The 24863-nt window shown below is 38.3% G+C and overlaps 1 protein-coding gene across 2 annotated transcripts in view; it reads right to left on the bottom strand.

Moving 5' to 3' along the window:
- The window catches only part of LOC133505914 (activin receptor type-2A-like), a 48493-nt gene that overhangs the window by 4684 nt on the left and 18946 nt on the right, over positions 1 to 24863 (bottom strand). For both annotated transcript variants that reach the window (XM_061829465.1, XM_061829473.1), the window contains exons 2-10: positions 21313 to 21520; positions 16641 to 16774; positions 13836 to 13990; positions 5306 to 5449; positions 4559 to 4702; positions 1918 to 2063; positions 1612 to 1726; positions 1393 to 1531; positions 1176 to 1306 (exon numbers count right to left, since the gene is read on the bottom strand). In XM_061829465.1, the coding sequence (XP_061685449.1) occupies positions 1176 to 1306; positions 1393 to 1531; positions 1612 to 1726; positions 1918 to 2063; positions 4559 to 4702; positions 5306 to 5449; positions 13836 to 13990; positions 16641 to 16774; positions 21313 to 21520 (1316 nt within the window). The remainder of the gene's footprint in view (positions 1 to 1175; positions 1307 to 1392; positions 1532 to 1611; positions 1727 to 1917; positions 2064 to 4558; positions 4703 to 5305; positions 5450 to 13835; positions 13991 to 16640; positions 16775 to 21312; positions 21521 to 24863) is intronic.

The following is a 24863-nucleotide window of genomic DNA, read 5'->3' as shown; positions in this document are numbered from 1 at the left end:
AAGATAAATGGATTTCGGCAATTAAACGGGATGGATGGTGCCTAACCAAATACACACTCCTGTGTGTGTACCCCGTGTAGCGATCATTTCATTTCAAGAAGGAATTATTCTTCTCAAACTCAAATTACCAAGAAGTATTTATAATGCCAAGTTGACTCAATTGAATAACTAAATAGTCTCTCGCAGAGAGGTTTACGGAGGTTAACGTGTGGCCGCAATACACTTCCGTGTACGATGGCAAACATTTTTTTCCAGTCATAGTTAATGAATGTGAGTTTGTATAAAACCAGGGGTCATTTGTTTAAATGTTGGTATTTGTATTGAATAAATCTGAGTCGCTCCATCGCTATGTGGGATATATTCTTGATTAAGAACAGATCAAGCAACGAAGTATTTGTATGCGTCCATACTTTTATACGCTTTTGAACTCTTTTGTGTAAATCTCAATGACTTACTCACCAGATACATGTGTAGATTCAGTTGTCCAAGACAAGCGGAAGCAAATTAACAATCAAATTTCTTTTCGGCGATAACATCGACTTCAGCATTAAATATGGATCCTCTGTGCCAAGTGTCTCTAATTTTTCCACGTACATTCCTTTATTATGACCTCCTAAAAGTTCAACGGTATCGGACAAAACTCTGGATGTTGTGAAATAAAACATTTTACTTTCATCTCAACGGAATTAACTTGCAACAATGCTTTGTTTGACCGGCAATATGGCGACGTAAACAAAAATCAGGTGATTTTATAACGTAGGTGTACGAGCTCTATAAGGTTGAAATACTCTTTACTTTGATTAAACAGGGTATGTGTGACAATCAAAAGCTAAATGCTTGAAACATTTGAGAGCATGGTCACTGAACGGAGACTCGAATCTCAAGGTACCATTGTAATTTAATTCCAATTGAACCAGAAATCAACGTATTGGTCCTTTCATGAATCAAAAACCTATTTTGACTTTGCTGTTCACCTCCTTTTTAGCTGGGAAGTTGTGCAAAATGTATTAAAACAATTAACAGATGGACAGGGGTGTATTTTAGGTTTATCTTTACGTTTCACCTGATATCCCTATGCATTTGTAATTGGTGTAGATGAATGTAGACCAAGCAATTACCCGGCTCGCCAACCCCCGCCTCCAAAAAATAAAACAAATAAATAAATAAATTCCCACCGTGTGTTTCTGCCAGCAGTCTCGAAGGCAGGGTCGCAGCTTCTTGTGCACAACTACCTCCTGCATGTCCTCCAAAGACGGATGCTGACCCACCTCTTCCTCAAACGGCAGCATGTACTCGTCTACAGGGCCTGGTTGCACACGATACCCCAGTTAACACTAATTGTTGTCATACTGTCACATGACCCAGTAATGGCCAGTCAGCACAGCGCCTCACCGTCTGAAGCAGTGCATCGCGACGCCAGTTCCCACAGGACAAGCCCGAAGGCATACATGTCAATGCGCAAAAATGAGTCACGCTGGAAGTTAATGGCTCCCTCGAGGACCTCAGGAGCCATGTAACGCCGCGTTCCCACCTTTAAGTTGAAAGGAAATGCATTTAGGACATCACAGGCACATTACAAAAAAAAGAGAAAACGAATGTCTCTTAACATACTTGTCCATGAGTGTCCCCTGCTGATTTTCCAGCTTCAAATTTAAGCGCAAGACCAAAGTCAGCGATGCAAGCGGTCAGGTTGTTCTTCAGGAGCACATTCTTACTCTTGATGTCCCTGAAAAAGAACCACAGAGGTTTAAAATGCCAAGAAGCACCAAGCAATTTATCGGCAGATCTAATCCAGAGGAATCAGCGTTCCTTTCATTTTTAATGATAATCATACGAAGGAAAAAGTGATAGATTATTATGTTATTTGAAAGTGGAAAGAACAAGTGATGCAGAGATTCAGAGGTCTGGCGAGAGTACCTGTGAGCGATGGAGGGCTTGTGTCCATCTTTGTGTCCTGGGATATCTTCGTGGAGGTAGGCCAGGCCTCGGGCAGCCGTCTGAGTAATGTGGCAGAGCTCATTCCAGGAAACTACGTTGGCCTTCAGATAATCTGTCAGTGAGCCCTGTAACAATCAGAGCCATCTGTCCGATTTTTTTCATTCAAGCTGTTGAATCCAAAATGTTAGAAAAATTTGAACTATCCTCCTGTTAACTTCAAATTTAATAGCATAATTTAGCCTTATAACATTTGAAACCTCTACAAATTGATTTCAATCAATATTTTGGTAAATTTTGGTCCAGATGCGTTTTTGCAGACTGTTAAAATGATTGTGTATTAAATGTCCTGTAGCATCCAGATGGCCTATATTCCACTAACAAGTTCTGTTTGGTTTTTTTTTTTTTTTGCTCAAGAAAATGAAACTGGCAGTCATTTCAAACAATACCAATTTTGAAGCAAACACTAAATAACTACTATCCCTGGGAATTACCAAAAGTCATGTAAAAGTGATGTTTTGGTATAATATCAGTGACCGAAATGGAGACATAAATATCACCACAGTTGTGCGGAATCGCCCACCTACAAACTGACAACCTTTCAGCAAAATAAAGACAACTTAATTGAATTTCCAAACACCACTTTTTTTTCCCAAGATGGTAATAAAATACTGGAATTATATACAAATGCACACGTTCATCAACAACAGGACCGCTGAATGATTTTCAATCGCGAATTTTAGAAAGCTTTTAAATTTGAAACCAAACAATCATCAAAAGATCATAAATGACTACATAGTGTGCATCTGTATCAGAGATTGTTCTACACAATTCAAAATGCTATATGTCTGGTATGTTTTCCTTGGTGTAGTTTCCCCGTCATCACAGCGCATGACACAGAAATAGTTTAGAGGCACGGTGGCTCGAAATATTGCCCTTCTAATCTCAGCAGCACCAAGCCCTCCAAAAATTTGACCTTTGACGTTTAGTCTTCTGGTCTTCTGCCAAAATGACCCAACGTAGGCTTGGGCGTAGGTCCCATCCAAGTCTTTCCAACTGTCCCCATACATGTGCCAACCCCATACATTTGTAGTCTCCACTACATGCCTTTGATTTATTGGGTTATGAAGACTATTGATTAGACTTTACACAGTTTATCGGCCAGCTCGGATCATTTTATGCTGATTGGCTTCAATGTCATAATTTGCCGATCTGATCAATGATGTCATCACTCTGCCTTGCAATTGTGCACAGTACTGTATATCTGAATCCAAAAGCTAGTTTATTTTTGTACACTAGTATTAAAATTATTTGTTTTCGTGTCTTTTGACGTACAACTATTAACAGCTGACGGCCAATAATGTTATTCAAACATGTCTGAGACAGACAACATGTAATGCCCAGATCAGACTACAAGATTGATTTACTCTTTCGCCTTTGCACCATGTCAGACTACTGCAATAAAATCCTGTATTCCGATACCACCACAACCAATTTTTTTATGATCGCTGGACTTTATCTTGTCAATTTAAATGTGACCGGATATACTCATTACCGTGGAGGTAACAACACAATATTGTGCCAACTGTATTTTGAGGACAAAATGGGTGAAAGCGGGTTGGTGGTCACTGATGCTTGGGAGAGGACTTTAATTCAAGGCTTGCTTGACGTAGCCTTACGTATTTTTAATAAGATATGGCTCGGAAGCAGGCAACAAAATGTTATGTAGCCGATGAAGCTAGTGGTAGTGCTTGTGCTAGCAGTAGAATCTAAACATGCTGTTGTTCTGTTGAATCATGCTCTTAAGTTTCAGTGTGGATGAAGTAATCTAATTACAATAAAGTCATTTAATTTTAGTTAGCACCAATTATTTCTGTCACGTTGTAATGTTGATCTGATGTGACTGATGAGAGAATACATGATCTGACCATACCAGTAATTTCCAACTGTTATGGAGCCAGAGTACATATTTTACAATTAAAAAAATCTCACGGCACAACAACAAACAAAAATGTCACAAAATGTAGATACATTCATTAGTGAATGTACTTACAGCCATCTAATAGAAGACAATTAATTTGTTGTCTGTAACTGTGCATTGATGGCATAAATGGAGGAAGATACATTCTTGTTAATTTTTACAGAAGGTATATACAGTAAATGAACAGGTTATTTAAACTGAATCATTGCTCAATCTTGTGATCGAATCGGTGAAATCGTGTGTGTCTGTGTGTGTGTATATGTATGTGTGCCTCTGCAAATATATAACTTTCTCAATTTTATTTTCCCTGAAATAATGCTGGCTTTTCTACTCCAGTGTCCACTAGGGGGCAAGCAGCATCTTTGAAAATTCCTAGTCCTATTTTTGATGGAACAGACCTTTTCATAGAACGTTGACAGTATTGTAAGCCCATAAAATTCTTTAAACAAAACCAACTGCATTATTGTGACCTGGACAGAAAAAAAGCAAAAGAATGGCTGTTCTCCAGGCACATGTGGCTTTGGAGGCAAGCTGGTACTTGCAGTATTCGACCCTTGCATGCAAACACTAGATTTCACTGAAATTGCTATTTACATGGAATAACACAAAAATATATCAGGAAAGGTTTTTCAGGCAGCCTACCTTGTCATGGTAAGTGGTGATGAGCCATAACTCCAAGTCGAGGTTATTGTTCCTCTTTTCCACGCCAATGAAGTGTAGGATATTTTCGTGCTTCATGCCGCTCATGCTGTAAATCTCATACTCATTCTGCCATGAAAGTTTGTCCTACAACATAAAAGATAAGGATGTGATCAAGCTACAAAATTCAAATGAGTATTGAACATGAACTTGCACGGTTGCCAAAAGTATGGAAATTTTCAGTGGAAATCACCAGGAATTTATGGAAGTAATCAAGGAATTTACCAAAATGAAGGATTGCTCTTAATAAGAAGCACACATTTATTTAGTTGGAGAAATATATATATTTTAGCATAATTCTGTCCAAAACAACCATAATACCTTGCATGTAGAGTTGAATATTACTGATTTAAAGTGTTGAGCAATAACGCAGAGGCTTGAGGCAAGACTATTTTTAATTTGCACTGCATTTGCATAATTTTATTAGTGATCAAGGGTGTCTCGGATATCTTTCGATTCACTCTGCCTATTTGGAATGTTCCCGAAATTCTCCGGGGCTTAACTTCCCATAGCAATTTATGAGAAATTTTCTAACTCAGAAATGGTAAGGGGGAAAAAAAATACACAAAAAAACTTTTTTCCATAACAGAACACTGCCAATGGACTTCTTTCTGCTTCAAGGTATCTGTTATTTTGTTCATATTATTAGTGTGGTACTTATGACACTGAACTATATCAACAGATGAACACCTGAATTGGGAAGATTTTCACAGCCACATATTCGCTAAGCAGCTGGGCCTTCCATACGCAGCCGAAGCGCCCCCTAGCCTTCACCTCAATCAGCTGCAACGGTTTATGTCCCAGGATAGGAGATGGTGGTGAAGGGCCAGGATCCTGCAGAAGAGGGTAAAACATTAAAATCGGAGTGGCTTACAGTGAAGGTGAATGCACACTGGTCTGTCCTTTTTTTCCTTTGCAATAATGTTCCACTTTCCAAGAAGTGCTTGCTGTCACTACCTAATAAGACTTTGTTCCACATAAGGCGATGAGGGAAAGCCACCATACTTTGAAGCCGAACAATACAAGTTATATTTTTTGCCTGTAAAATTTGACCAACTTCATTCATGACATCACAATGAGATATGAGAATATTGTGAGACCTAAAAGTAGTGAGACTTAAGCCAAGGATTAACTGTGCATATCTTTTCCTGTGCAGCAGACTCAAAAAAGGTAGCCAAGACATATTTATTATAAGTTACACTAAAAAGTATTCCCTCACTTGCTTTGACTCACATATGATATGAGGTGGTGTTCCCTTTTTAATCAATAAAATTTAATATGACTTCAGTCCACCATTCACCACTATGTAATTCTTCTGAAAAGGCTTTCCAGAAAGTTTAGAAATATGTTAAGGGAACGTCTCACCACTCTTCAAGAATAGAATTTGTGAGGTCACACGTTGATGTTAGACGAGAAGGCCTGTCTTTCAGACTCTGGTCTAGTTCATTCCAAAGGTGTTTTATAGGGTGGAGGTTAGGATTCTGTGCAGGCCATTTATCCACACAAAAGTCTCTCATCCATGTCTTTAACGGAGCTTGGTTTGTGCATTGGTGAACAGTCATTTTGGAACAGGAAGAAGCCATCCTCAAACTGTTTCCACAAAATTGGGAGCAATGATTGTTATAAAGCTGTTGGTATGCTGAATCCTTCAGAGGTCCCTTCACTGGAACTAAGGAACAAACATTTTGGGCAATTCCATGCTCTCAAATTTGTGGGAGCGGTCCTTCCATTAAAAACTGGGCTATGCATCAAAGGTCCATAAGGACATGGACGGGTGGTCCAATGTCATATTAAACCCTATTAATAAAGGAGAGAATGTCACTTTAGATGATATCTGTGTCAAGGCAGCAGAGCAAATACTTTGTGGAAGATTGAATGTTTGGTAACAGTTTAAGGTGAAGATTGTTTTTTTACGCTAACTTAATTGTGCAACTATACGACACTTGAGAACATTCAAATAATATGTAGCCATCAGAAGTAGGTAATAATGACTATGAATATTTTCTTTCGATTACTCCATAACAGAAAAGTCAGACGTGGACCAGTTGACTCAAAATGGATTGTGTTCAAGCTCTGGGACTGGCTATATCCATTAATCCATTTTCCATACCACTTATCCTCGCTTGGGTCCCGGGCGTGCTGGAGCCAATCCCAGCTGACTTAGGGGGAGAGGCGGAGTCCACAGTGAATTGGTCACCAGCCAATTGCAGTAGAGGAAATAATTTTTTGATCTCTCACTGTTTTTTTAAGTTTACACACTGACAAAAAATGTCTATAATGGTGTGTGTGTTTTAACAGCATGGGACAGAATATCAATAAAATTACATTAAAAAAAGAAAATATTTTTCAATTATTATTATTCTACTGCTTCTTTAGGCACACTTTCATTTCGTTGGTTGTGGGCTTTGGGTCATCGTAGGAATGGACTCATTTCATGACCCATTTGAAGTTAACTGGCTGAGAGAAGGCAGTTATACCCCAGGATAAGGCTCCATCCATATCTCCCTCAATGCAGTGAAGTTGACCTGTCCGCTTTGCAGACACACCGCCAAAGTAATGCTTCCAAATTGATGCTTGACTGAAGATGGTGTTCTTGATGTCATAGGCTGAATTCCTCTTCTTCCAAACACAGTGAGTCAAACAAATTCCAAACAGCTAGATTTTTCTCTCATCTGACTACATCAACCTCTCCCAGTCATTCTATATCTCCTTCATGTCTTCACTCCGGAAACTTGACGGGGCTTTCTTGAGCAGGGGGGAATTGCAGCCCCTGCAGGATTTTAATCAATTTCAGCATACTTGCCAATGATGGAGAAGTTGGTGTCTGACTGACTGATCCTGTGGGCAGGTGTCTTTATTCAGGTAACAAGTTGAGATTGGTGTCAAATAAGGAATTTACATTTCTTGAAGTGAAAAGGCTAGTCTGTGGGAGCCAGAATTTTATATTGTTGGTCAGGGATCACTTACTTATTTCACTCGATGAAATGGAATTACATTTTAAAAATGTGATTCTTTGGATTTTCTTTAAGATATTGTCTCTCACTGTTAACATAAATCTACCATTAAAATGATAGACCACGCCTTTGTCACGGGTTGAAATTGCAAAATCGGTGAGGGATCATTTCTTTCCTCCACTGTATATTGAACACTCCAGGCTGTATTTGCACGATGTCTTTTAACAGACAACTTTTACTTTGTCTTTTAAAGACAAATGTGGTTGAATTGACTCTCCTATAATTATAGAAGAATATGTTCACTACCGCTTGGTTAGTAAGGAGGTAAAAAAGATAAATCAGTGATTCATAAAGAAAAGGAAGTCAAACCTAAATTGATGTGTTTGTGTGTCCCTAATAACCCCACACAAACTTCAATGAGAGCAAAGACAAGTGTTTGAAATCTAAAAGGTTTAAAGACAGCAAGTGATCTGGATTAAACTGATCAGATTCACATGCGACTTTACAGAAAGGGCAAGGTTCAGGTTTGTCAGGGCATAGAAGGAGAACCGTTGAGTGAAGGGAAGGTTACAAAAAGTCATGCAAGGGGGAGCAAAAAAAATAAAAAGGGGGGGGGGATTGGGCACTTTTCGCACAGCTAAAAAGTTACCCATAGATGTTGACTGACTGATGTAGGCAGATATGCTCCCAGAAACTTTCCTCTTCAGTAACGATGTGAGGGGAAATGAAAGACGGTATCATTCTTCCACTCCTGCAACATTCCTGTTATCACTTGACTAGAGGGGCTTACATGATAAGATGGGGCAAGTTTCAAAACCCTGAAGCCAACCGGATCCACTCTCCCCTTGTTTTCAAACTGCGGAAGTGCAAGCCTGTGAATCCATGGCTGTCTGAATAGCCAATTAAGGGTAAGGCTCAGCATACAAATATCACCTCTAGAAAAAAATGATGCTGATATATTGCATACATAGTCTCACAAAATGGGGGGTGGGTGGGTCAGCAAATGCCCTTATTAGATTAGACTTAGATAAGTTTAATAACATTTGAAAAATTGATTCCAGCAACTATGCAAAAGGAAAATTAAAACAATCAGTCCAATTCATATGTTCAAAAGCTCAGGCCCTGTTTGCTCAAAACCCTTCACATAAAAAATTGGGATGAAATCTGTTGCCAAGTCTCATTGCTTACGTAGCAAAGTTATTTTGGTGAACAAAAATGAGCATGTCTCAAAATATTATGGTCACATTCTGCAACACAAGGCTGTTGGTACATTTGACACTCAAGATAATGAGGTGGTTGACACACATTATTCCCATAGTTGAAATTTTCTACTGAAATATATGCCGATAACAGTTCTAAATGTGTGTTTTGGATGAGAGGAAATTCCAGTACCATGTTATGCAAATAACTGTTCAGGGTATTAATGTATATATACATAGGAATAGTTTGGAAAAATGACTGAAGGAAAAAAAGAAAAAAAAACTAAGAAACTTCACCTTTTACCCCATCTTTTTATAAGTCCCCTGAAATTCATGAATCATGCAGGTAAAAATGGAGCAGAAGGTTATTTATTGTCTGCCTCCACCATAACGTGTAAACGAAAGTTATTAATTGGGTTCAAAGAAGTCTGTCTTATACTGTAGAGAAAAGGATCAGTGAAGGACTTCTTACTTCTAAACCTTACAAGATTGAATTCCTATGAGGCGCAACATCCTGTTAGATAACTCCGTGGCACTTCCATAATTGATATGATTGTGATATTGGGATCGTCCAAAAACAGGTTACAGAAGGACTGTCTGGGCAGAGGGTCAGACTAGGTCTCAGTCAGGAGTCACCGCATCTTCTGTCAACTAGCCGAGTGCCACTGCATCCAGAGGCGATGCATAACGCTTAGTCAGCACAACACAGGAAGCCAGGCACAAACTGTCTCCTGCTTCACACCGATCTCACAGTTGCTAATCGAGTCAAAGCCAACCTTTTACTTGAAATTCAACTGAATCTTATACAGGATACAAAGTAAGTGCAAGTGCGCAAAATTAACACTTTTCATAAAAAGTTAGGGATACTAGGCTTTCAGGTGAAATTTCAAGATGGAACTAAAATGCACTACAAGTTACATTTAGAGATGAGCTTAATTTGACCTTCTGAAAGCACATCTGTTTGATTGTTTCAATATATTTTGCATCGCTTGGTGTTCTCTAATAAGGAGCTTAAGCGGAATATTTCCCACAAATTTCCATGGTGTCTACTTGTATCCATTTCCGTGACTCTTCCAGTCTCACAGTCTGTTGCAACCTGCTTAGGACAGTTGCCGCTATGGTCTCAAAATGTCATCATGTGAACAACATGACGAAGAGGACAATTTACATAAGTTTTCACTGAGCCAGGAAATGTATTGGTCCATTCATGGATCAAACACCTGAAGCAAGTTACTGGCACATTGAACATTTGGATCTGTAGTGTCAATGGTTTGCAGAAGGTCAAACTAAGTTCAGCTCTGGAGGTTGTCGTGCATTTTAGGTTCATCTTGAAATTTCTCCCAATAGCCTGATATCCCAAAATGTTTTAGAGTAATTACTGGTGTTGCATTATTTATCATCAAGCTGGGGTCCCCATGAAAGGGACAAAATGGAAAAAAAAAAATAATGCAAATTGAGTTACTCTGCAATTTCACGTCAACCTGGGAAAAAAAGCAGCACACTGGCCATCAGTGGAGTGGACTCAGACACAATGTTACATAAACATTACATGTGGACATTCACATGAAAAAAAGGGGGTGGGGGTATTGGACGGCTGCATTTGGAGCTGTGGAGTCACCTCCTTTCCACCATGCACAATCCATTTTCAGCCGGGAACACAAAAGACATTCACTCATGCAATAAACTCAGGCAGCAAAGAATACAAGTAAAAGAAAAACAGACGGAAATGTGCTGGGTATTAAATGAACAAGACTCTGTTGAAGAGAATAAGAAAATGACAGTCTGGGACTTAAGTGGCGAATTCATACCGAACCCAGAGGGAGGGAGAAATTAATAGTGTTTTAACTACACAATTGAACTGCTCTTACCTCCACCATAATGTGAAAGGGGTGCTTTATGAAAAAGAACATAAGAAGCAAACAGAGAAATTATTATGTCAGTTAGCGGATGGAAAGCGATAGAAGGTACCAGATGATGGGAGGATTTCTTCCCGCCTCACACAAACTTTGTCATGTCTGTAATGTTGATTGTATTTATAAAAATAAATAAATAAAAATAAAACATTAGGATGACAGCACTGCTGGATGGCATTGTCAAAGTGTTAGGAGGAAAAAGAAAAAAAGTTTTCTAGTATGCATCTGTGATCACATGTAAGCAATGAGAGAATCACAAGTTTGCCATTTAAAATGTTCTGCATCTCTAGCCTTTTTTGTTTTGAGCAGTTTAGTCAAATGTTCAGATATATGGGATTAATAATTTCAATAGACATGCTACTGCTTTACTTCTAGTGTGCACTCTTTGTCTCACAAATAAAATGAGGAAACAAAGCACCATGGTCATTTAACACTAAAAAGATTTCATCAACAATATGGAAAATTTCTACATATTGGCACCGACGGAAGTAATCTAGGTACCTCAAAGAAAAAGAACAGAACGGAAACAGCTAAAGTTGAAATCAGACTTCATAATTATTGCGCAAAGACTGTAATTTGTATCTACATGTAAAATGCTTTTTTAAAAATTATTGTTAAAAGTTTTTTCAAAAACAGTTTTTTCACTGTCATTACGGAGAGTTGTGTGTAGAATTTTGAGGGGTAAAAAGAAATTACTCATTTTTTATAATAGACTATAACAAAATGTGGAAAAAGTGAAATGCTGTGAATACTTGCAGCATGTAGTGTGTATTACAGTAAATTTCCGTCGCTCACAAGAGAATCATGATGGTCTTGTGTGGACATCTTTACTCAATGACCACCACAACCTGTGAAAATATTACAACTTGAGCCCCAATATTTTGGATTTTAAAAACTCAAGTGTTTTCCAAACTAAGGTTGGGGAATTCCTATGGAGAGGAAAACATTTGTCTATAGAATAAAAAATACTGGGGAAATGCTCTAATATTTTCATAGTTTGAGGAGACATTATCACGTACATACATTTCGGTGACAACTGGTCACAGTTTAAGTAACCTTAACCTTTTTTCTATAGTGGCTGAGGAGAAGAAAACCCTTAACATCTGAAAAACCCAAAGTAGGGAAAGGGGCATACAAGGAGATGTCGACAAATTTTGATGATGATTTGTAACTGTTTTCAGACATAAAGTAACATTAAGCGAGCAATACAAACATTCGGCAAAAAAACAAAAAAAAAACAATTACACCAGTGCACGCACATGGAGCAGAATATATTTTTTTTTAAACCCAATTAAATACAGATAGTACTTCATGATTTGAGGATATGGATAGCAGCAAATCTATGGTGCACATAATAATGTAGGTGGAAGGATTTTTCTAATTTTTGGGCTTCATTTTGAGGGTGCATATGATAGCAAGAAAATATACACGAGAAATTACAGAGGTGTAGTTCCCATATTATTATGAAGAGGCCATTTAACGCATCTCACATTTTGCTGAGTTGGTAAAAGTGGTTCTATAAAGTGATAAAAACACTGATGAATTATTCACATACAGTAATTGAGCATTATCTTTACAAATTGTTTTAAATGTGTTGACACATTGGATTCCATGAAAGTGTCCTCAACTAGTTAAATGTCTTTGGACAAGCATAGAGCGCAACTTAAAGGGATATGGTTGAGTATTAAATGAAGGGATCGATAACACTTTCATGACTTTGTGTTAAGTAAGCAACTACTTTTAATTCAATGTATTTTTAATTGTGCTCAGATCCCATTGAGTCCACCATGATTTTTCACAAAAAGAAGTTTTTAAAAACTTGACAGTGGGTGACACCTTGAAACATACACTACATACTGTAAAGAAGGTAGGGATGTCCCCATCCAACCTTTTAACTTCCAGTCCGATACAGGTATTGCTGTCTTGAGTTTTGGCGGAGACTGATATTGATCCGAACTTATCAATAATCATACATACTTTACTTATTGTAGTATGAAATATTTGGAAAGACTTGAGCGAGTAATATTTATCAGAGAACAATAACCAGCAGTAGGTGTGAGAGAAAAAAAATGAACAATTTGATAACTAATAGGTTAAATAAGATAACTTTAGACTTAGGACAAACAGAAAATCCTGTATCAGTTAAACAAAACCAACAATAAAAATGTTGAAATTGCAACATAACTGCTTCATGTAAACATTTTATATCTGAACAGTTTGAATAATAAAAAAAACATGTAAAATAAGCAATTAATAATGAATACAATTATTACTTTTGAAGTACAAAATAATTCAAGTTCAATTCATTTTGGTTTTATTTTCAGTATACATATCTTATGATGAGCATTTGGTTTTTCCACGTGCAGCAATGTATATATGTATGTACAGTACATGTTCACCGTTTCTACTGTGCAAGTCTTGCTTTCATCTCTTTCGAAAAAGAAGCAGGTCAGGTTCTGGAAACGCATACAGGATTAGTCTTACATGAATTACTGTGACATAATTTTTATCGCTGAGTGTACTTTGCATGAAATGAATGCCCCAAATATATAAAGTATCACTTCCATGACCATGATTTTATGAATCTTTTAGCGTTGTTTTCCAGTTTTCATTGTAAATTATGCTATTTTATTCTTTGCTTGGATGTTATTAAGCCTCATTGCAACTTGTAAATATTGAACTGTTTCCGGAAAATGTTTAGGGCTTTTTGTAGAGTTGTATTTTCCATAGTTTAATAGTATTTCCAGTCTGGTATGCAACAGCCCCTTGCAGATTTAACCACCAAATTGAGAGAACTGCTTGTCTCTTTTCACTCTCTCTCCCACACTATCCACCCACCAACAACATTACTCTCCAAGGCAGTCCTGTAAGCGTTTCTGTTAACTATTGTTTGTCTATATAAAGCCTCATCAATAATGCAGAGGGCCCTGACTTCTCTTCCATATGATGGAGCTACTGCATGGGTTTTCTTCTCCTTGCTGTTGAACATAGAATGAAGTGCTGCCCTTTGTTTAAACGATCTTCCTATCAAAATAGAGTAGTCACTCGTGCCATTTATTTAAACTGAGAGTGAGCGGAAAATCAGGAATAAAATGGTTTGAGCTAAGGATCATGAAGCATTGTGTATGTATGTCCATGTTTTTTGTTTTCTTACATGTGTAGGAACGAGGGCCGCCGGATAGGCCAACTTGTGGTGGCGCCACATCCAGAAAGAGAAGAGGACGACAGCGGCCAGTCCGATGATCGGAACCAGGGAGTAAAGCAGGGTGCTGAAGAGCTGAGGCTTTTGGGAAAAGGGGTTGGATGTGGCTGCAAGAAAGGAATGACAGCATTCAATATCTTATTGAACTAATAGACTTGACACTGTGCCACACCCACTGCAAGTGCATACAAAATCTTGCACCAAGAGATTATATCATTGCATGTAGACTTACAATTTACAAAGCTAGTATTACTTGTAATGTAAAAAATAGCATTTTAAATAATATATTAATAAATGAAAAAAACTTAAACTAGACTGAAGTGAGAAAGACTCAGTCATTCAGTTGCAAATCCCACCCAACCTCTGCGTATGCACCCGTGCGCCATCGCACTCGCAAATCTGCACGGTCGAGCACGAAAAATCCCACGGGTAAAATTTGTTGTGAGTAGAAATACATGACTATTGAAAGACGTTGCTTCTTTTGTGTAGTCTTGACCAATCTTCCCTTTAAGCTGAGCCACTGCGCGACATGAAAACCAATTCAGCGCATTGAACAACACCCTGACGCCTTTTTGTTTTTTAACACGGAAACACAAGGTCTCTAACAAAGAGCTGCTGCACAGGCGACTTCTACTTCCGAGTTTACCTTACACACACCCCCCCTCCGCTCTGAAAGGGGTACACTCATAATTACAAACAGAACACACACCCATAACTTTATATCTGTGGGCATGACTGACCACACCTGTACATTTTCCAAATGTGAGTGACTGCATTAATATCAATGCGAATTTAGAGTAATATTCTTAGACTAATAGCGTACCACGACATACAGGAGAAGGAGCAATCAAATTATTTCAACTTGGGTGAGTTATCCGTCTTATCTAGCTGTCTGTCACAAAGAACTTCAATACGTACACACAACTTGTCACACAAACCACAACATTTTTTCTTTCTTGGCAGCTGACTGCTTGAAAAGTCACTTCGCTTTCTCATCTGCATTCAGTAGTTCTCATCCAGTATTAGGTAAATTAGCCCGAGTTTCTACTCAGGATTGTAAATGAGGAGAAAAAAAAGTTGTACATGCCAAAACGAAATGGAGACATGACTTTAACAGAAAAAGTTGAATCCAATGCCTTAGATGATTCCAGTCTTACAGTAGACTGAGTTCATTTCATTGCTGCCATCATGTGTTACATTAATGAAGATTAGAAAGCCTGTCCCATAAAAACCAAGCCCAAGTCTTTACATCCACTAAGTTTTATAGATGTTTAGATAATGCTGATGCTTTCCCCCTCCAAACTTTTGCCTTTGGCCTCTACACTGTTGTTCAGTAGATTCACATACATTGACTACTGCCCTGTCGGTAATGCTGCTCACCAACATTTATTTTTGGGCTTTCTTCACAGCTCTCGCAACATTTCTGTCATAAACTGCCAATGCTATTCTTTATCTACTCTTTTAACATCTGTTACTAAGCCTACATACCACTTGCTTCTTTCTTCCTCAGGACATTACAATGGTTGTTTTGGCTGCAGCCATTGGTTGTGCAAGGTTCTGATTTATTTTCAATAAGTCTCCTGCACAATTGCTGTTTTTCACCCGTGGGTAGTTTTCCAGTTACACATCCATACACACAATTAAACCCTAACCTGAAATTGAGTCCAGACATAGTGCACTATTATTTGAATAATTCATGTACTGGACCTTGTTGTTAAAAAAACATTTAAATGTTTACTAGCATTAAAAATTGGTGCATTCAAACTAACGCAGCTACTATATCTTTTAAGTGGTGTACCGATCTAGATCCCTCTCAATAAAAGCTGAAATGTAAATTTTTCTCACACACTCATCATTTGATGTCAAATTCAAATGAGCAGTCTTCAGCAACAATAAAGGAATTGGCTTCACTCTTCCAATACTTTTCAAGGGGAGTGTAAATGCATGCACGCACATGCAGGCTGCAGGGCGAGCAAATCCATCTTGTCACATCACTTAATCCTCTGGCCAAAAATAACAGAGCTCTGAACTGTGTCCGACCCCTGCAGGAAAAGAGTGGTGTCTGCTGGCCGTGCCTGTCCTTCCATCGCATGGTGTCAGCCCAATCCACCCACAGTCATCATTGTTAAGACACTTTGACCTCAGTAAGTGAGGAAGAAAAGTGTGCACTAGAGCTGCACAATTTGTCATTAGTTCATCGTCATTGCATTGTACATGTGCACACAACAATCTGTATTGCTTCAACTAAAACATTCAAATATAGAAACACTAACATAGCTTACGTGTAAAATAACAAATTGATTAAAAACAACTGGTATTTGGAATGATGTGAGCACACAAATTCGCATCCTTCGCCTGAACGCTTGAAGCTGGGAAGTCGGCGCCACATGGAGCGGAAGCCCCTTGCTGAGTTTACAGCGCCATGCACTTTCAAGCAAACATACAAACATTTGTACTCCCATTCATATCTATGAGCAATTTAGATTCTTCAATTAACCTACCACGCATATCTTTGGGATGTGGGAGGAAACCGGAGTACCCAGAGAAAAAAAAACGCAGTCACAAGGAGAAAATACTCCAGATAAGCAAGATCAGATTTGAACCTGGGTTTTCAGAAGTGTCAGGCAGATGTGCTAAACAGTCACTCACCATGCTGCAATGTTTGTCTTGTGCAAATGAAAAGCAGTGCATAACTTGCTAAATGTACAAAAATATAAATATGCTACAGTATAAAATAAGAGCGTTTGGAGTACATACTGTAGGCTGTTGACTGGTGTGTGTCACTTTGTGGGGATGTATCAGGTGCATACAGGAAGCGCTCATTGCACATGTTGCCTTCACAACAGCAGAAGAAAACATCGGGATTCTCTTTCCTCTCCACGCACTCATTGCTGCGGAGAACAAAGCGATATCAAAATATACACAGGGTGCACATCTACAATTATGAACGTTTTACCAAATATAAAACAAAAAGTATCATCAAGTTAATATCACATTAATAGCAGTTTTTAATCAATGATGACAAATCAATTTGTTCATTTCTGATGGTTTATAAAATCCATCATGTGAAATTGGTTATACCGGTAATACTGTATTTGGTTATTAGGTAGTTATTAGTGTACAGTTACTCCATCTTGAAGCCCTGAAAATATTTCACTACTTGGCAGTAATCAGCAGAGGCCACAAGTAATTAAGGCCCGACTAGCTGGGTGCCTAAAGTCAGATGAGATAGGCTCCACTTCCTACAGTTATATGACCCTGAACAGAATAAGCTGCAGAAAATGTATAAAAGGTTGAACCAGTCTCAACAACGGAAACAAAAACAAAAAATAGAAAATGAAGACGGAATACATTTCAAAATGGAATTTAGGTTATTCCTTAATTTTTAAAGGCAAACTGTATTATAATTCCATTAAAAGAAAAAAGTTTGTAATCACACAGTGCCATGAAAAAGTATTCACCCCCTCCTAATTTTCTTTTTGCTCATTCATAACTATTATTATTATTTATTTGAAATCGCAATTTCAGTATCACTCAGAGACAACCCAAGGGAATAAACAGAAAATGTAGTTTTCAAATGACACATTTTTTAAGGCACAAAAAAAAAAAAAAATCCAAACCTTGGCAGCAATAACTAAAATCAAGCATTCGTAATAATTGGTGATGAGCCTTTCATATCGCTCTGGAGGAATTTTATCCCACTCTTCTTTGCAGAATTGTTTCAATTCTATATTGGAGGGTTTTCTAGCATGACCTGCCCATTTAAGGTCATACCATAGCATCTCAATTGGATTTAAATCCAGAATTTGACTTGGCCACTCAAGCTTAAATTTAGTTTTTTTTTTGGAGCCTTTCAGACATGGACTTGCTGGTGTGTTTCGGATCGTTGTCCTTCTGCATGATCGAAGCACGCTTGTGTTTGAGGGTAGGAACTGATGGCTGGACTTTCTCCTTCAGGATTTTGTGGTACACAGCAGAATTTGCGGTAATTGTTCCATTAATCACAGCAAGTTGTCCTGATTCCCGAGTTGTTGAATTTCTTTGGATCATAGCACAATACATTGGTTTTAGCCTACTTCACTTTCTCTGACAGAATCTATTTAGGTGATTTCTTGATTTTTTTGTGCCTTCATAAATTGAATTATTTTCTATTTCTTTAGGGGCAGCACAGTGGCTCAGATGGAAAGTGTTGGCCTCACAGTTATGAGGTCCTGGGTTCAATCCCAGATCCGCCTGTGTGGAGTTTGCATGTTCTCCCCCCGTGCCTGCGTGGGTCTTCTCTGGGCAGTCCGGTTTCCACCCACATCCCAAAACCATGCAACATTAATTGGACACTTTAAATTGCCCCTAGGTTTGATTGTGAATGCTGCTGTTTGTATCGATGTGCCCTGCGATTGGCTGGCAACCAGTTCAGAGTGTACCCCGCCTCCTGCCCGTTGACAGCTGGGATAGGCTCCAGCACTCCCTGCGACCCTCGTGAGGTTAAGCAGTGAAGAAAATGGATGAAGTTAAATCAAACTAAATCAGTCATGATCACCAAAATTATTTTATTTTGTTTAATTCCACAAAAACAACAATTATTTTCTTTGCAGTCAAAAGTTTACAATTCCCTAACATTGAGTAGCATTTCCTTTGAACATGTGTGACTCGTGTCAAACATTTTGGGTAACCTTCTACAAACTTCTGACAGTATCCTGGCTAGAATCCTTGGCTATTCCTCCTGACTGAAGTGGTGTACCTTAGCCAGATTTGTCGCTTGCTTTGCTTGCACATGCTTCTTCAGACACGTCCACAGATTTTTGATGGGATTGAGACCAGACAAAAGATTGACTTTGTTATCCTCAAGCCTCTTTAATTCAACCATTTAATTCTAATTGCTTTCAAATGATTTGTGCAAAATGTGACGCTTGAGGTAGTCCAGCTTCCATTCTACACACATCTAAGAGGGAACATTGCAAGTAACCTCATCTGTTATATTAAACAAACCATCCACTCGAACCATACATGACCTGTTCGCTTTTGGGTCCACATCTGTAGAACTATTGACACCCGCAACACCATTTTTGCACCTCTTATCATTCTCTAATGAACAGCTTAACTGAGGCAATGGATGCCTGCAGTTGTTTTAGACGTTGCCCCGAGTTCATTTACGGCCTCCTGGATGAGTCATTGCTGTTCCCTTGGAGTCCGGCACTCCTGGAAAGTTCACCACTTACAATTTTCTTCACGTGAGAATAATAGCTCTCCCTTTGATGGAATCCTAAAGCTTGATAAATGGCTTTGTAACGGTTTCCAGAGTGATGGATTTCAATTACTTATTTCTCAACTGTTCTAGAATATGTTTGTCTAGTCTCATTTTGTTGCAGATTTTTTAGATCAATTATCCAACAGATTCTGTGAAGTGATTTATTGATTGAACAGGTCTGGAGGTACATAATTGGGCTTGGGTGTGATCAATGAAAATTAACCATAAATTGTAATTAGTCACAATTAATTTATGATTTAACAAGAGGGTAAGTAATTACTTTTACATAGGTAACTCTGAAATTCACCCATCCATTTTCCGAGCCGCTTATCGTCACAAGGGTCACGGGAGTGCTGGAGCCTATCCCAGAATTGGTCAGGTGAATTGGTCGCGAGTCAGTCGCAGAGGACATATCTTGGAATTTTTTTTTCCTAAATAGCTGAAACCATTTTAAAAATCCGTATTTTACGTTCACTCGGGTTATATTTGTCCGATAATTTGTTTGATTACCTTAAACAAAGTGTGGAAACTGAAAAACTAAGAGTTTGGCAAAGGGGCCAATACTTTATGATGGCACATTAAAGTGGTACCTCTACTCTATGCTCATTTTGGAGAGCCCAGTCAGAAGACCATTACAGTAGTCAAGTCTCCAGGAGATAAAGCATGGATGAGCTTGTCCTGGTCTGCTTGACACACCCAAGCCTTCACTCTAGATATGTTCTTCAAATGGTAAAAGGCAGTTTTAGGAATTGATTTGATATGACTTGAAGGTCAGGTCGAAATCTATCAGAACACCAAGGTTCGAAAACTAAGATACTCCCGCTTCAAAAATTCAACATTCAAAATAGACTCAATATGTAAAACATAGATAAGAGTAAAAGGTAAAAATTTAAGTAAAGGAAGAAAAACAGTAATTTATCTTCCAGAATTATGGAGTGCTGTGTGTCTGCAACAGCGTCCGACATCACTTCCTCCTTGTCACTTCCCAAAAACGTGTCATCTTTATTGTCAAAATTTGCCACTCTGATCAATGACATAATGATGCAAAAGACATTTACTTCACGTTGCCATCATGCACAGTACATTTGAAGACAAAAGGCAGTTTATGTTAGACTTGACGCGTGTTTTTTGACGTAGCACTGTAAATATCTGACGGCCAATAAAAAACGGCAGCCTAGGGCAGACACGTAATGCCTAGACCAGACTATAAAATAAATTTGCTCTATGTCAGACATTCATATAGTCAAATATGCTATTCATTATGTAATGCATAATGATTCACTAAAGCATTTTTGTCTGAGATGTACGAGCCACCTTCATATCACAATTGTGTGTGTGTTTATGGAAGCGAGAGAGAGAGAGAGAGAGAGAGAGAGAGAGAGAGAGATGCAACAGGGAGGATTATAAAAAGTTGAACACAAATTTCATGCCAACAAAAGCTCCTAAAATTTAAAAAGGAAAAAAAAAAAAAAAAGATCGACCACCTTTCTACGGCTGCCAGAAGATCAGGCATTTCGAGCCTGAATAAAAACATAAAAAATATAATGGCAGAAAACCCTTGGAGAGAAATGTACGACACGCAAACTTTTATATCTGTGTGTGTGACCAATTGTGCTGGACTGCAGCAGTATCAAGAGGGCAAGTATAACCAAATGTAGCAAACTTTTAACGTTGAGAAGTAGGATGAAGCACAGCACAGACTACCTAGTGTGAGTATATACCCTTAGACATATCCACAAACACACTTGCCATTTCATTGTTTGTACCACACAATAGAAAACTATTATAAAATACATTCTTCTGAGTTTTAATGACTAACTTGGTCTTTCACACGCTCACATTCATCAGATTAAAGTCAGGAAGTGGCAGCCGCCCGAGACATGCTCTGGACTGTCCAAGGAGGCAAAGTGGCGCCACCTCAACTAGGGTTTCAAGTTTATACTGACTGAATATCTGGCAGACACCAGGAATTAACAAAATACGTTGGCCTGAAAAGTAAACCGTATAGACTCTATGAACATTATTTACTCTCCTGGCTGAATCCATCTCCAGAAGAGAATGTCACACCAGTCAGTGGTAATAAAGGGTGAAGTGACAAATTTACAGTAGAAAAGAGTTGCATGTCTGAGCAAATTGATCTAAAATAGTTTTAAGTACATTTTTTTTTGCTTTTCTTAAATATACCTGTCATAGCAGTTGATGTCATCCAACCAGCAGCCCTGCTTGACTACCTCCACGCTACCAGAAATATTTTTCCATGTCGCGAAGCAGTGGCGCCTCTTGTCCTTATCGCCGTAGCATGGTTCAATGCCGCTCCGGTTGGTACGTTCCTTTTCCCAGCTGGAGTTGTAGTAACTGCACTCCTGAGTCTCTGAACGTCCCAGGATTGCGCCTGGCAGGGATCAAGACAAAAGTCCAATCTCATTAACATTTTTTGGAACGCATATAAATTATGTTTCATATTTCTTGGATGGCTACAGGCCTATGAAATGGGTAAAATGAATTAATGTTACATTAGCTGAAGTCAATACGAATTTATGAAAAAGAAAGAAAATGCCAGTTTTAAAGTCTAATGTCAATCTTGATCACATTTGCCATGAATCAGACGGGAATATTTAAATACATCAAAATAAATGAATATAAATACTAAACACATAACGTAAATAATAAATATTGCTGGCATTTTGAAAACTTGGTTATACTTGAATGCGACTGTTTTTTTGGGGGGGCTGACAATTTCAATTCAGATGGTCCTTTACAGTCTCACACACACACACACACACACACACACACACACACACACACACACACACACACACACACAAAATGAAAACACTCACAAGCTGAACTGACCATGTAACTAATACTTCTGAGGTCACTCACTAGGCAAAGCCCCTTAAATACACAATGTGCCTCTGTGCGTGTGTCTGTGTGTGCATGTTTGCCTGTTCTTCAGCTACATCACACTGGATAAAACCTTTACAAGCTGTTTCTATATTTTACAATACAGTTGTACTTTATTGAAAATGTAACAAAAACTGTGGTGGAATTCAGAAATTACGATGCCATTCATTGGTAAAATTGCATTTCAGCATGTGACTATAATTTGTATACGTTCAAAATTATGTTATCATTATCACAGGACAGTTATTGCAGTATAATATATAATATGATCAAATTCTGCATACTGTCCATTAGGAAAACTTAATCATTAAACTATAACTGGCCTAGGTGGAAGAGTGGTCAAAGGTTTTGAGCTTGATCCTGAACCCCTTTAACAATGTCCAAGGCTCCTTGACCAAGATACAGTACCGTATTTTTTGGACTATAAGTCACATTTTTTTTTTTCATAGTTTGGCCGGGTGCGCAACTTATTCCATAGAGCGACTTGTATGTGAAATTATTAACACATTATTACATCCATCCATCCATTTTTCGAGTCGCTTATTTGTTGTTTTCCCACTGACAACCAAAAGAGGGCGCTCTAGGTCTGTGTATCTGATGACAGATGGAGAGCACAGCTTCCGGGTGAATCAGCCATGCAATTTTTGGGGAAATTATTGGATGACTCGACAAAATAGGGGCTTCTGTGATACCTAAACCATCCTGTCAGGGTTCAGAAAGGCTGGAATCGACTAGTTGTAACTGGCACTGACGATGAGTCTGACGTAAGCGACGTAGAAGAGGAAGCGGCGCATCATCTACCTCTGGAGTTGGCGGACTTGTTTAGAAGTGACACCAAGGATGAAGATTTCATTGGATTTTAGTTACTGGACATTTGGAGTGACACGGATAGTTTTGATAAACTTCTTCGTATGTTATTTATGCTATAGTTATCAGAATAACTCTTCTCACTGTTAACATACCAGGCATGTTCTCAGTTATGTAACGTAAGCATACCGTTTAGCCTGTTGTTGCCTCTATTCTATTTTAATTTTAAATTGTTTGTCATTTAAATTTTAAATGACATGTTTTTGGTGGTGGATTTCATCAAATAAATTTCCCCCAAAATTCGACTTATACTCCAGTGAGACTTACATATGTTTTTATCTTCGTTTTTTTTAATTACGGGTGTTGCGACTTGTACTCCAGAGCGACTTGTAGTCTGGAAAATACATACTTAACCACCAGTTGCTTCAGTAGTAAACTCTGAAAAACACCTGTCCATATAGCCAGGACATTGAGAAGTGTCAGTAAGCAAGTTGTTCACAGTATTTGTTAGTCATTTAATTGCAATTAAGTTGTTTGATTACAGTAATTTAGCACCCATTATTTCTGTCATGTTGTAATGTTGATTTGACCTAAACATGTTAATGGCCAATCCTTAATTATCCCCAGAGGTCACTGATGTTTTAACATTAGCCTAAAATGCTAAAAAAAAAAAGTTTTGAAGACACTTAAGATACAGAACAAACGGAAATATAATAAATGAACAAGTTGTGTAAATAGAGCACTGATTCCCAACCAGCCTGCCATGACGGCTTTTCGGGTGTGTTGTGGAAAATTATGAAATGTTACGTAATTGCTAAAATAATTTCCAAAGACATAATGTATCGTTCTTCATTTATTCATGCCATTGAGGCATAGCGACAGACAGACCAAATGCATACTATTGTATTAGATGGCAGGAAGTACAGAAAGTAATGAATGTATCCATTTTCGGACACTTTGTTTGTTGGTGTGCCGTGAGATTTTTCAATTGTAAAATATGTTACTTGGCTCCATAAAGGTTGGAAATCACTGAAATAGACACATTGCTCCAACTTGTGCTCAGATCAGTGATTGGTCATCATTTTTTAAAACATGCTCCTCTGCCCCAAATGTCCTGATTGTATAAAGCATAGTGGATATACTGTAAATGTGGTTACTGATTTGCTGGCATAAGCACAGTGGACCAAGGTCTTTGGGATGGCTGCTACATAATGGTCAAATAGGTCATCCACTCATGAGCAGCTCTACCATCAATGAATAAGAAAAGCCCGTTTTCCTCGGGGAGAGAAATGTAATAGTGGAGAAGACAGCAGAGGAGAAAGAAAAAGCTGTGTCATGCCAATTCATCTTCATGTGTGATTAATAAAATGCCTATTGTGTGACCATGGATTGTGCAAGCAAGGAAGGTCAGCTGCAGCATCGTGAGACGATAAGTCCATAAGACCGTAACTCAGACCAAGTGACAAAACAGCTCTTGAAGTTTAATTTAATGTTTGCCTTGAAAAGAATTTCAGTTTTTGCTCGACATCAAGGTGGTCATGCAGATTCTCTAAATAAAAAGGTACAATAGCTCAAAATCCAGGAGTCAAAATGACCATGATCGCTCATCTCACAGGTGCTTTGATCCCTCATATGTGAAACATGAGATTTAATTAAGAGAACTGTGACCTATTTAAGATGCAACTTTAAGGTCCAGCAACAATTACACGCTAAACCATCTTCTTAATTCACAGGAGGCTATGAAAGATTGCTCCTTTTGTTAATTAACTGCATGAATAAAACATTTTGTGTGCATTTAGGTGAAGTTGGTATAAACATGACATTTAGAGACCTCTCAAAAACAAGATAAAATAAAAGTGCTGCTGCATTACAGGTACCCAAACATCAAGTCCTGGCCCAAGTCAGTCTTACATAGCTGAAACAAATGTTTTCGAACAAGATGAAAATGTGTTCCATGACTTTCAACAAATAAAAAGGACAGTTTGAGGCTTCACCTACTCTAAAGACCCGTTTTCATTAAAGCA

This window comes from Syngnathoides biaculeatus, chromosome 2 (genome assembly GCF_019802595.1).
Source record: "Syngnathoides biaculeatus isolate LvHL_M chromosome 2, ASM1980259v1, whole genome shotgun sequence".
NCBI lineage: Eukaryota > Metazoa > Chordata > Actinopteri > Syngnathiformes > Syngnathidae > Syngnathoides > Syngnathoides biaculeatus.
This window is presented reverse-complemented; position numbering and strand designations above follow the sequence as displayed.